The sequence below is a fragment of the Arachis hypogaea genome, chromosome 8 (genome assembly GCF_003086295.3).
Source record: "Arachis hypogaea cultivar Tifrunner chromosome 8, arahy.Tifrunner.gnm2.J5K5, whole genome shotgun sequence".
In the NCBI taxonomy this organism is placed as follows: Eukaryota; Viridiplantae; Streptophyta; class Magnoliopsida; order Fabales; family Fabaceae; genus Arachis; species Arachis hypogaea.
Genome location: NC_092043.1, coordinates 8,741,270 through 8,754,082, shown reverse-complemented (window position 1 = coordinate 8,754,082; position 12,813 = coordinate 8,741,270). Strand labels below are relative to the sequence as shown.

At 34.1% G+C, this 12,813-nt stretch overlaps 2 protein-coding genes across 3 annotated transcripts; one reads left to right on the top strand and one right to left on the bottom strand.

Moving 5' to 3' along the window:
- The first annotated feature begins 411 nt into the window (after positions 1-411).
- On the top strand, positions 412-3,214 carry LOC112705965 (uncharacterized). Of its 2 annotated transcripts, none has more exons than XM_025757011.2 (10): positions 412-721; positions 810-875; positions 1,530-1,610; positions 1,718-1,771; positions 1,853-1,921; positions 2,272-2,334; positions 2,433-2,515; positions 2,606-2,671; positions 2,780-2,860; positions 2,942-3,214. In XM_025757011.2, the coding sequence occupies exons 1-9, from the start codon at positions 503-505 to the stop codon at positions 2,808-2,810; spliced, it is 732 nt and encodes a 243-aa protein (XP_025612796.1). In that variant the 5' UTR covers positions 412-502; the 3' UTR covers positions 2,811-2,860; positions 2,942-3,214. The 2 variants fall into 2 exon arrangements, with proteins under 2 accessions (XP_025612796.1, XP_025612797.1); XM_025757012.2 differs by having other exon boundaries at positions 420-721; positions 2,966-3,214.
- Positions 3,215-6,527: 3,313 nt separating this feature from the next.
- LOC112705964 (uncharacterized) lies at positions 6,528-10,448 on the bottom strand. Its single transcript, XM_025757010.3, has 2 exons — positions 7,177-10,448; positions 6,528-7,085 (listed from the first exon to the last, which is right to left on the bottom strand). Exons 1-2 carry the CDS (start codon positions 10,007-10,009, stop codon positions 6,631-6,633), a joined length of 3,288 nt encoding a protein of 1,095 aa, XP_025612795.1. The 5' UTR covers positions 10,010-10,448; the 3' UTR covers positions 6,528-6,630.
- Positions 10,449-12,813: the final 2,365 nt, after the last annotated feature.

The window sequence follows — 12,813 nt, the reverse complement described above, 5'->3', positions numbered from 1 at the left end:
CTGCTCCAGTTATTGAATTCAAAGACTTTTGTTGTTGTTTTCCTGCCGAAGCTTCCTTTCTTGCTATGTAACATCCCGATTTAATAGTGTACATCCCGTCCTATTTATAAGGCTAGTATAAGAAATCTTTTCTTTTTCTCAAGCTGACTAGTGTCTGAAAGATTTTTTGCATTATATGTTAGAGAAATTCTGCTTCAATCTTAGCTCTGTTTCACCCTTCTCTTCTAATTATTAGCTCAATAGCTCGCATACTCTCCTATTCGTGCTGCCCGTTTGGTCCTTTTTTTCGGACAAGCTATTGTTTCAGTCTTGACACATATCCAGCTCGTCCCGTTAAGATTAATGAATAGGCCCAGCCCATTTATGAGGACCAGCCAATTCAGCCCAATAAGGACTATTTTTTTTTAAGAAAGAAAATTACGGGAAAAAAACGAAGACCAGAAAAAAAAAGTGTGTTACGAAGAAGATGAAGACGGAGAATTGAAGGTGGTAGATGTGAGTAATGGCACTGAAGCTGAGAGTGTTACCTTCAATTCAATTAAGCACTGCTCTCCCTACATTATCATTCTCACTCTCACAATCACGTTCACTTGGTTTTCGTGCATTGCGGTTACACCCAAACACCATAGCCACACCTTCATCACCAACGAGACTAATGATTCGTGCTGCTAGAACCGAGTCCAAAGCTGCAACCTTGGGCTCCAGAGCACCTCAATTTCAGGTTTAGGGGTTTTTTTCCCTCTTTCTTTTATTACTTTGAAAATGGAATATTTTCCTTAATTTAATTTTAATTGTTTGGATTGAATCAGCTTCCAGAGCCTCTTACTGGTAAAGTTTGGTCATTGGAGGATTTTGAAGCATATCCAGCTCTATTGGTACCATCCTCCACTTTTTTTTATTCTTTATTATCTTTCTGCTTATTTTTTTGTTCTGCTCCATTTTCCAAGCATGTTTTTTTTTCCATGTAAGAATTCATTGAAACAGATATTCTAGTCATGTGGAAATCTGTTCTTGGTAAACAGAGAACTCAGATGTGAGGGTGAGAGAGAAGTTACATGAGCAGAGTTTTTGAGAGCATTCAAAATGAGTTTCAATAATAGAGTGATGTACTCTGTCCTTATATACCACTTTCTATAAGCACAGAGCTAATTACTAACTAACATTTTACATTGGGACTTAGCTAACTAATTGCATTAGTAACTGATTCTAACTTTAGGTTCTAACTAACTTCGCGCGCCAATTGTATGGAGCTGAGCTATACACCACCAAGTCAGTAGCTTCCTTTTTGCTTAATACTAGGGTTCTTAGTGTGTGGATTAATATATGCTATTTAAGTTCTCTTATGCAATGTGCTAAAACATAGTGGCTAAGTTTTGTGAACTGTTCTAGAAGTTGTTCCTTTAATCTCTTTCTCCAGATGCTTATTCAGTGAACATGTGAAATTTCTATCTGTTCAGACTGTAATATGTAGTGACCCTTCTTTTTTCTTTTTCTTTTTTCCCTTACTTTCCTCTTTATGTGTTATGCAGGTTATGTTTATATGCAATCATTGTCCATTTGTTAAGCATCTGAAAAAGGATATTGTAAAGCTTACGAATTTCTATATGGAGGTAAGTAAATCGATTACCCAGGAAGAAATTTCTTACTTTCTTCAGTAGCAGGCTGGAATTGAATGAGCAAAAAAACATTTTAAGAATTTTATGTTCTCTTTCTACAGAGAGGACTTGCGGTGGTTGCCATTTCTTCGAATTCCGTAGCCACTCACCCCCAGGTTATTATAACTACATATTCTTTAATTGAGATATGAGCAAAGTATTGAATTATTTGTCAAACTTGGAGTTGTGCCTTACAGGATGGACCGAAATTCATGGCAGAAGAAGCTAAGTTGTTTAGCTATCCTTTTCCATACTTGTATGATGAGGTATGCTTCAGCACTTAAGTGGCCTTTTATTAAGTACCTACCTACGTGTACATGACCAATCGATTTGTTTGCCATAAATAGATATTGAATGCCATTATTTATTAATTATCCATATGTTCATTTGAAGACATGTTCTAAAGGTTGTGTTTCCAAATCATATTAGCGTTTTTTTATCATAAAATTGGAAGCTCTTTTCTACTAGCAATAACAGAATAACTCAATCAGGCCTGTATCATGACTGCAGATCATTCATTTTCTAATCAGTTAATTGGAACTTATTGAAAAACCGATGCTATCTTTTCTTTAATTTGGTAAAAATGTATATTTGATTTGAGTTTTTTCGGTTGCAGTCACAGGATGTTGCACGAGATTTTGGAGCAGTTTGTACACCTGAATTTCTCCTCTACAAAAAGGTAAATACAGCCAGCATTGTTCATTGTATTGCACATTGTTCAGCATTACTTTGATTTGGCTGCTAAGAAGCCCTGAATTGTTAATCAAACAATGATAGGATGGTCGGAGGCCGTTTGAGCTGGTTTATCATGGTCAGTTTGATGATTCACGACCAAGTAATAATGTACCAGTGACAGGAAGGTTAGCTTCACATTATTTATCATCGAGCAATTGTTTGAACTTCCCTAATCTCCCTATTGTATTAACCACCATTTTTTTTTCTGTATAAAGAGACTTGAGCTTAGCAATAGATCGCGTTTTGAGTGGCCAGCCAGTACCTTCAGAGCAAAAGCCTAGGTATTGTACATTACTCTCCTTCCAAGAGCTTCAGAATCTTCTGAGTTTTGGTCTCTGTTGTAATCAATAATCACATACTTACGGTTGTGAGTTTCTATTTGTATAAAGTGTTGGATGCAGCATAAAGTGGCACCCATAGAGGAAATCTTGATCTGTAAATTGTATTTATCTTGGATAAGATACTAGCCAGTGAGTTCAAGCTTTCATTTTGCATTTCTTTTTGGTATGTTTCCATTCAATGTCACTAACCATTGTGTACTCTTATACCAGTTTGTTCTTTCCTTTTCCATTCAGTCTATCAGGTAAGTGTGAGGTACAAGACGATGGAGTAACTTGTGGTTCTTCTATTTCCTCGATAAGTCAAGTTGTATAACACTATGTATGTACAAAGTGAGAAAGCATTCAGTCACATTAAGTTCGGGTATCTATGTTCTTTGCTTCTTATGTGGTAATATATAATATAGAAATTTGTTTAGCAAACCCTTTGGAAATACTATGTCATGGATAAGATTTTATATTATTTGTATCTCCTTTAAAATCAAATTATAGCGATTGTCTTCCCCTTTATCTAAAATAACTATCCATTCGAATTAGTTGATGTATTAAAAATTCAATGTATTTAAATACAAATAAACTATGCTTCTGGAGTTGCAAAGTGTGAAGAAATAGAATCTAGTTCTTTCCATGCAAATAGTCTGCGTTTCGATGGTAATTTAATTTAAATGCTTTGAGTCATGTAACTCAAACTCCTTATGGTTTTCTTTTCATATTTTGGATGTAAGTGTAAATTTGAGATCTTTTTAAATGAAAAAGGTTTAATGTGACAAATTTTGTTGCCAGACTCTCTCTTCTATTTTCATGAATTCCATTTGATTTCACATATCACAATGTACTAAACTAAATTCATACCTGTGTCTTTTGGTTTAGAAATTAAAAAATAAATAAAATCTAACAGTATAAATTCTTTCAAATGAATATTGCACATTTGCACTGAAATTATCATCACCATATGCAAGTCTTTGTTCCAGTTTCTCTAATTAAGAGACAAGTGTATACTACTACACTTTTACAGAAAATACTTCATGCCACTAGTTTTTGCAATCATTCTGTTATGTGCAGAAATTAAGCATAATTATAAAAGAAAGAAAACTAAAAGTATTGCTAAGGAAAGTAAGAAAAAGTACTATTAACTATGATAATCTTTCTTGTAATTTTTCTCATCCATAAAACATATTCATATTACAATAGCAATACTCTAGAACTTTCCAATCCTAATTTAAAATGATACTTACTTTTATTCAAAAACACTCTAATTATTTACTTATATTCATAACACATTCCTTTTAGTCCAAAAGTTCACACCAAAAAGTTTATTGGTCTCATCAAATTGGTGGTAATCATAATAACCTTTCTATACTTAATTAAATGATGATTCTCTATGAAGTCTTTGTCTCCTATATATGAATACTGCTTGCTTTAATATTCTTTCATTTCTTTGTGACTTCACCATAATATATATCCACGTTTATTCATCAGTACATTTGTGACCACTTGAAAAAAAGTAGCACATGCAGATTGCAACTATAAACACAGAAGCGTCATCATTGCATGTCCCACTGCAGGATTTGGTGGCTTAAATACATTCACTAACTTGGTTTACAAAAATTTATTCGATTGACTTCTTATTGCCTCTAAAGCTTAGTCTTTATCATTTTTTTCAGTTGACTCTTCCTTAGTTCTTCTGACATTTGGTGTTACTTTAGTTTAAACATGTGTTAGTTTGCATTCATACTTTAATTTTTGAGAAGTCACTAGTTACTTCTTCCATCTGTCTCCCATGATACCAAACAAGGATTGTTGTGCTTCATTAATGAGTACCCTTTAATACTCATCAAGTTAGGAATCACAGGTTTATGATTTATTTTTATATACGTGTCATAGTTACCTTAGTTCTCTAGTTTAGTTATATATATAATATAATAACATACTGAATTTTCTATTCTGCATATTACAAACTGAATTGTCTCATATAATTTAATCATAAAATATAATGAATTGCTTTCTAGTAACTAGGGTGTTGCTTTAGGAACATTAATTCGTTTGTTTCCAACAGCTATATGGCTAGTTTCTAGAAGGAAGCTATATGGCATGTGTTATTGGTGTTATTAATGAACTGAACTACAGATATTAACTTTTCTCATTGTGTTTTAATTTAATTAAGAACTACAAAACTTACTTTTCCAGTTTTTTTTCTTTCTTAGGAAAAATAGTGAGTTACTTAATGGAGATGATTGCTTGAGTTCCTTACCAAGGGAGATAAGATAGATACTATGAAATGAAACTATATGTATGTGTGGGGCTAGTATGGTCTCCAATCACATGAATTAAAGCGAAGTTTCTTTTGAGTAACATGCAGCACAGAGCTATCTCTATCTTCACACAAATAATTGCTGAGGGACATTTGTGAAGGATTGGGTGGTCCATATGCTTGGTTTTCTCTTTCATTTTACTATTTTTCTTTCTTTATTTGTTTATATAATTTTTAATTCTAATGTTGCTTATGTATATTTTTCTTTTTTGGTATATATATTTTTTTGTTACCTACGGTATTTTCAGCCTAACAAATTAAAGATTAATTCGTTGCAAATTTGAATATCATCTAAAAGTTTGCTGCTGGTTAATAGGTTGTATACACAAATCAGAATTCAAACTCATGATACTTGTTTAAGTGAATCAGGAAACTAATCATTCGATTAACTCAAATTGATTTTGTTTTTTTTTTTTTGGTATATTATTGCTTATGTGTATATATATATAAATATGCCAGGAAAGAAGGCAGTGTCAACTCTTGCTTTTTGGTTCTTGGCCCATCTCTCACAGTACATTTGAAAGCTATGTCCGTTTTGTTTTGTCAAAGTCCAATTTTTTACTAATAAATGTTTTCGGTGTGCATTTTAAGGATGTGAAAATAGAAAGATGTTATAAAAAAGATAAAATTTTAAAGTTTTCTATGATATTAAGTTCATAAAAATTAACTTATCTGTAAATTTATCAAAGGACTTGTTAGCAAGAGCTGTTTTCTATTAACAAGTCATTGTATATGGAAGTAAAAGTAATGATATATCTTAACATGATAATTTTTGGTGTTTTTCAAAAGTATGGAAGATACACAAATTGGAGGGTCCGATTTCTATACTTCAAATTTTTTAATTTTTTTAACAGAAATCCCTCGGTTCGATTTCTGTACTCTCACAAATTCTTCGGTCTGATTTCTGTACTTCTCATAAATCGGACAGTCCAATTTTTGTTTATCTAATTAAACGGTTCCATATTTAAAAATAACACCCATCAACCCACATTTTTAAAAAATACCATTGCAAGTTTGCAACTCCAATATCAAAAACAAAATCTTCAGTCATTGTTCATGGAATTAATTGAATGTAAGGAAAAGAAATGGTACCCTCTGTCATGATACATTTGTCGGCAAAAGTAGACTCTTATATTGGTCAGATGGGACTACGTCCTAAAGCCTCTTCTTCCTGGATCCTAGTGCAATCAACTTGCACTTTGGTATTTTAGTACAAAACCTTATGTTTTATCTCTTGGTTTTATTTAACTAACATATTCCTTAAGATCCAATGAACTTAACATTTTCATCCATAACGCTTCAAGTAGATGCAGCCCTTTTAAAAGATTATATCGCTTCACATTGTTTAAAAATAAAAGTCTGATAGTCTTTATAAATATAAGCTAATTTTTATTCTTCAGACTAAATTTTGGGTACCTTAAAAATTATCTAAAATATTTATCAAAAGATCTAAATTATCTAAGATGTCTACGATGGAGTATTTTCATGTATAAATAAGAGTTCTCTTTGGTTGACTAATACTAATATGCATTAAATAATGTCACAAGAAAGAAAAAAGAATATGATTGAACAAGTCTAATAAATAATAACACTATGAAGAAGAAGATGGTGAATCTATTAGTGGCTGACATGATCTAGAGAAACTTGAACAATGAACAGCCGCTTTAGGATTTGTAACCATGCCTTTATGGAGGAAATTGGGCTTCTCGAATTCATCATTTTCATGTCTGATCTCCTTAAGCATTGCTGTTACATCTTTCATGGCAGGCCTTTCTTCTGGGCAAGGATTCACACATAGGAGAGCCACTCCAAGAACTTGAAGCATCTCAGGGATCCTTGTTCCACATTGCAGTATCAGATTCTGGTCAAGGATTGATGTGAAGTCTCTTTTCTTCACTCTGATTTCATAGCTAACCCAGGTGACAATATGTGCACCCTCTGGAATCCTGTTATCTGTTGGCTCCATCCCTGTTAACACCTCGAGTAGCACCACTCCGAAACTATACACATCACTTTTCTCTGTGATCCTCAAACTGTATCCATATTCTGCAGTTTCACAATGAATACTACTAATAAGGCACAATGAATACTAATTCAAAACAATGGATTTACAAGGTAAGAGAAGTTGTATACTCACCAGGAGCTATGTATCCATAAGAGCCTGCAACAATGTTAGAGGCTGCAGAACAATCTGATGAATTGACAAGTTTGGCAAGGCCAAAATCTGCAAGAAAAGCTTCAAATTGTGGACCAACTAAGATGTTATTGGCCTTGATATCCCTATGAACAATTGGAGGGATACAATCATGATGAAGATATTCCAAACCATGAGCTGCTCCAAGCATGATCTTGTACCTTGCATCCCAATCCAAGAACAATCTCTTCTCATGGAGCAATCCAAACAAGCTCCCATTGCATATGTAATCAAACAAGAGCAGCCGAGTTCGTCCGTTGTCACAGCATCCTAAGAGTCTTACAATGTTCTTGTGCCTTATTGATCCAAGGGCCTGAACTTCAGCAGAAAACTGGTCTCTCTCTGGTGGCGGCTCGTCGCTTTTTATTGGCCACAACTTCTTAACTGCAATTAACTGTTTCATTGGAGTCTCTACTCGATAAACGATCCCTGAGCAACCTTTTCCCACGATGTTTGAATCTGTTAGCTTTGTGACAATGTCATTGATTGAGAAGTTGAGCTTTTGGAATGGAGTGAAAGCCCATTCAAGCTCACCACCTTCCTCAAATTTTGTCCCAAAAGTAGCCCCTTGAATTCTGAGTGCTAAGATTACTCCCAAGGTTACAACAATAGATGTTAAAATAACACCAAGGAAAGTGTAGATAAGGATGTTTCTTACTGACTTTGCTTCTTGGCGATCTCCCTCCGGACGACACTTGTTAAGGCAAAGCTCAGGGTTGCCAGCGAATGCAGCCGGAGGGAGATCGCGGAAGAACTTGGTATCAGGGAGAGAACCAGAAAATCTGTTGTAGGAGACATTTAGAGAGACAAGATTTTCAAGACTGCTTAGCACACGGAGGGTGCCTGAGAGCTTGTTGTGAGAGAGGTCTAATATGGAAAGTTTCGAAAGATTCGAAAAGGTCTCTGGAATGGTGCCTGTTAGAGAATTCCAACTCAAGTTCAAGAGGATATCTAGGCCTTGCAAGTGGCCAATCTCATCGGGAATCGAACCAATGATCATGTTGTTACTTATATCCAGCAACTGCAGATTCATGCAGAGGCCTAGTGACAGAGGAATCAAACCACTGATATGGTTTCCACTTAGAATCAACTTGTTTAGAGATGAAAGTTTTCCCAAGTTTCCAGGAATGCTTCCACTTATTTGATTTGCAGAAAGATCCAAGACATTCAAAGAAACTAGGAATTCTAATGAGGAAGGAACTGTTCCTTGCAGGGCATTGCCGTGCAGATCAAGCATCTCTAGATTAGCACAGTTACCAATCTCAGTGGGAATATCTCCACTGAGCATATTATCTGATAACTCGAGGAAGCTCAGCCGGTTTAAAAGGCCTATTTCTGGTGGAATATGACCGGTGAAATTGTTCGATCCCAAGCGCAACCTGCTCAGCCTAGTGCAGCTGCCAATATCTGGTGGAATTTGTCCTGAAAGCATGTTTGATATCAACAACAACTGAGTTAAATTCTCTAGATGAAACAGTGTTCGAGGAATCGAACCGGTGAGGAAGTTATGCGAAAGATCAATTGCTTCAAGCTTCTTGCAGTCAGAGAGTTCAGCTGGTATGCTTCCATGGAGCTGATTCTGCCAGGCAAAGAAGAGAGTAAGCTCCTTGAGATTCCCCAAGACAGTTGGAATCTCTCCAGAGAACTTGTTGTTATCCAATTCGAGTTGCTTCAGCCTCGAAAAGTTTCCAATATAGGAAGGAATTTCTCCAGTAATGTTGTTATCAGACAAAAGAAGCTCCTCTAATGAGAGTAGATTACTGAGACTAAAAGGTAATTCACCAGCCAGAGAATTCAAAGAGAAATCTATCACCTTCAGATTAGTCAAGTTTCCAAGACTCTCTGGAATTGTACCACTTAGATTGTTCTGCCAAAGCAACACTCTCTTAAGGCTTTGCATAGAGCCTAACTCATCAGGGATGTTCCCTGAAAGCTGGTTTTCATATAGGAACAAGTTTTCCAAAGATGAACAGTTTTGAATCTCTGGTGGAATGTGACCTGTGAGATGTGCAGTGTATACTGAAAGTGTTTGAAGATTGGTGAGTTCTCCTATTGTTGGTGGAATCTCCCCAGAAACTCCGGTATCTGCTAGTCCAAGAAAAACAAGAGCCTTGCAGTTTGATATCTGCATTGGAATTTCGCCGTGGATGCCCGGATTGCCTCCAGCTCGAAGCGTTTCAAGATTCGCCAGCCGGCCTATTTCGCCGGGGATCATTCCAGAGAGCTGGTTGTCATAGAGTGCTAGCTGCTGAAGCTTTGTAAGGTTTCCAATTGTTGTTGGAATTTCACCATTTAAGGCGTTTGAATTCAAGGATAGCCATTGAAGGTTGTAAAGCTGTCCTATTTCATCTGGAATGGTTCCTGATAGAGTGTTGAAGCTAAGGTCCAAGGTAACAAGAGATGTTAAGTTTCCCAATGAAGTTGGAATCTCACCTGTGAGGTTTCCATTGGAGATTACAAGAGTTTCAAGGTGGTTGAAGGAAACAAGCTGTGTTGGAAAGGTGCTATGAAGATCAATGGATTGTACTATGATCTCTGAGACAAAGCCTTGTTTGGAACACTTTATGTAGTCCCATCTGCATGGATTCTCATGAGTTGGATCCCATGAAGAGAAGAAGGAAGAAGCAGTAGCAGAGTTAGAGGAATTGAAGGTTGAAATCCATGAAAGTAGTGAGAGTCCTTCTTGGTTCAGAGAAGAGATTTGTGGTGGAAGAAGCAAAGAGATGTTAAGAAGAAAAAGGATAAGAAGAGTTGTTGATGATGCATTTCTTGACATGATGATGAATATCTCATCCAAACATAGCAGGTAGCAGCAACACTATTCTCTCAAAGTTACTCTCTTAATTTCTATGATTCCCATATATCCCCATTTAAGGTTACTACTCATAAAGATGTAGACACTTCCTTTATTCATTCTTCACCCTGAAAACAATACTTCACTTTGAAGTTCTTTTATTTTACACCAAAAGCTCTAGAAAGTTGAAACCGACAAACTAGAAGCATTAAACACTTAGTAGTGTCATATTTTATAAAATACAGAACCATCAAGTGTAAAGTTAATGTATAATCTTAATAGTTTAATTAAAAAGTGTTGTGTGCAATATCATTTGACCTCAGACTTAATTTAATTTATACTGAAATTCATAGTTAGACTGTAAATGGGTAAATTTTAAATGCAAGAAGACAGTATAAAAGAAAGTGATGCTATTGCTACCAACTATTTATGAGATTTTTTATGAAATTTAGAAGCAAATTTTCATTAGAGTGTAATTGTGCTGTATAGATGTCATGAAAGTGAATATTGGGTGTGAAAATGATAGCATTGGCATTTTTAGCATGTACTGGGGTCCTGTGCATATGCACATGTATCTATAGAAACCTAGTTGCAAAATGCAAAAGGGAAAAAGGAAATTTAAACATTACTATAAATTGACAGAACATTCTTCATGGTGGATAAGAATCATTAGATAAACTATGAGACCTAAATGTAACTACCAAGCCTGCAAGCTGGTGGAGTGGACTAGTGGTGGACTTAGGTCCTATCTTCTTTCCCTATATTAGTAAGGAAATTAAAAAATACATAAACTTTGATGCAAAAATTGTATGAAAAATAATAATAATAATAATAATAATTATTTAATCTAAAGGGGTAAGTATTATTTTAGTCCCTAACGTTGAGGCTGAAAATCGAAATCGTCCCTCATCTAATTTTTTATTTAGAATGGTCCTTAACGTTTTTTTTCGTATTAATATCGATTTTCAGCCTCAACGTTAGGGACCAAAATAATACTTACCCCTAATCTAAACATTTTTTTTTATCAAAATCATCAGTATTCTCTATAATAATAGATAATTTTATTCCAATAAAAAACATACATGTCATAATAAAACTGTTTCTCTCATACTCAATCTCAAAATCTTATCTTAGAAAAAATAAACATGTACTATTTAAACCAACCTAAGTTAATTAATTGCATGTAGTTTTACATAGACTACCAAAAAAATAAGGAGAAAAAAAAAATAAAATGACAAATAAGTTCTTAAAGATTTATATTTCGGATAAATTAGTCTCTAAGAAAAATACTAATAAAGTCTTCTAAGATATTAAACGTGAACAAGTTAGTTTAAATTAAGACTTTCTACCCTAATCATAAAAACTAATTTAAAAGTAGTGTATCCACATTTGCTATTGTGAAGGACTTTATTAGTATTTTTTTTAGGGACTAATCTGTCCAAAGTGTAAATTTTTAGGAATTTATTTGTTACTTTATTCGAAAAAAAATAGGATAATCAATTAGTGATAGTCTTTTAAAATATAAAATATATTGTTACCAAAAAATAAATAAATAAAAAACAGAAAGCATAGCATAGTTACTGAAGCTGGTTCTATATATCGCTGTATCAGATGTAAAGAGAATGACAGGAGTTCTATTTAGGTGCAAATGATAGGAGTTGCTGGGAATTTCCAAAGGCATCATAATGATGGTTCATCTAACTTGGCATAAGAATCCAAGTCTTGATCTGAGATGCACCTAATAAACAAATGAATTAAATCAACACATATTTTTAAATTGGTACAAACTAGAATATGAATATGGTAAGGTCTCAAAATCATATTGTATTTGATAAAATTATTTCTTATCATGAAAGTCAGCCAGTGAGTGAGTCACCTTTCTAAGGGACAAAAAATATAGGTGCAAATAAAATATGCCTTTCTTCCAATACATGGACCCTTTCCAATTCCAATTCCAATTCCAACTAATTTTGATAATGTAAATCTAACTCTTCAAGTCACTAATAGTCTCTGTTTGAAAATTAGTTTAGGTAATTTAATTGTAATTAGTTTTGGTCCATACACTATATATGGTGGGATGTAACTAGAGAATGAACATATGTGGGTCAAGGATTTTGATATGTGATAATAATTAGCATCACTAGTGAATTATTAATGGTGTGTGAGATCATCAATTGGGAAATAATTGTTAGGGAACAGGAAAAAGGGTACTTGAATGAGAAGAAATTAATTAACGGAGACATAAGGAAGAAAAAAATATTGGAAGACAGAAAATGATATTTCAATTGTACAGTGCTTAAGGAGATGGCTTGAGTGATTTGGGGATGAAAACAAGATGAGTATCTGTTTAGGGATCATGTGGGTCCCATAGCTAGGGTTAGCCCCGGATTTAGAAGGTGGGGACAAATGATTCCCTAACCACAACTACAGCTTAACGAATAATTAATTTGTACAGTAAATACCCAACAAATATTACAAGCATACTAAAAATTAACCATATCAAATTAATTATCATAAAATTAACTTAAGTTGGTTGAGTGATTAGTTGATTAGTTCACTCGTCTACTCGTCTACTTAAATAAATATTGAGAATTCAAATCTCACTTTATGCATGTGACAATCCATTAACCAATGAGAGACTCTTAATTAAACTCAAATCCGCAATCAATTATTCCTTAACTTGTCGATGTAAAAGATATTTCGAATAACCAAAAAAATTATCATAAAATATATATATTATTTAACTTATTTGTAGTATGTATTTTAAACTTTAATATATATATATA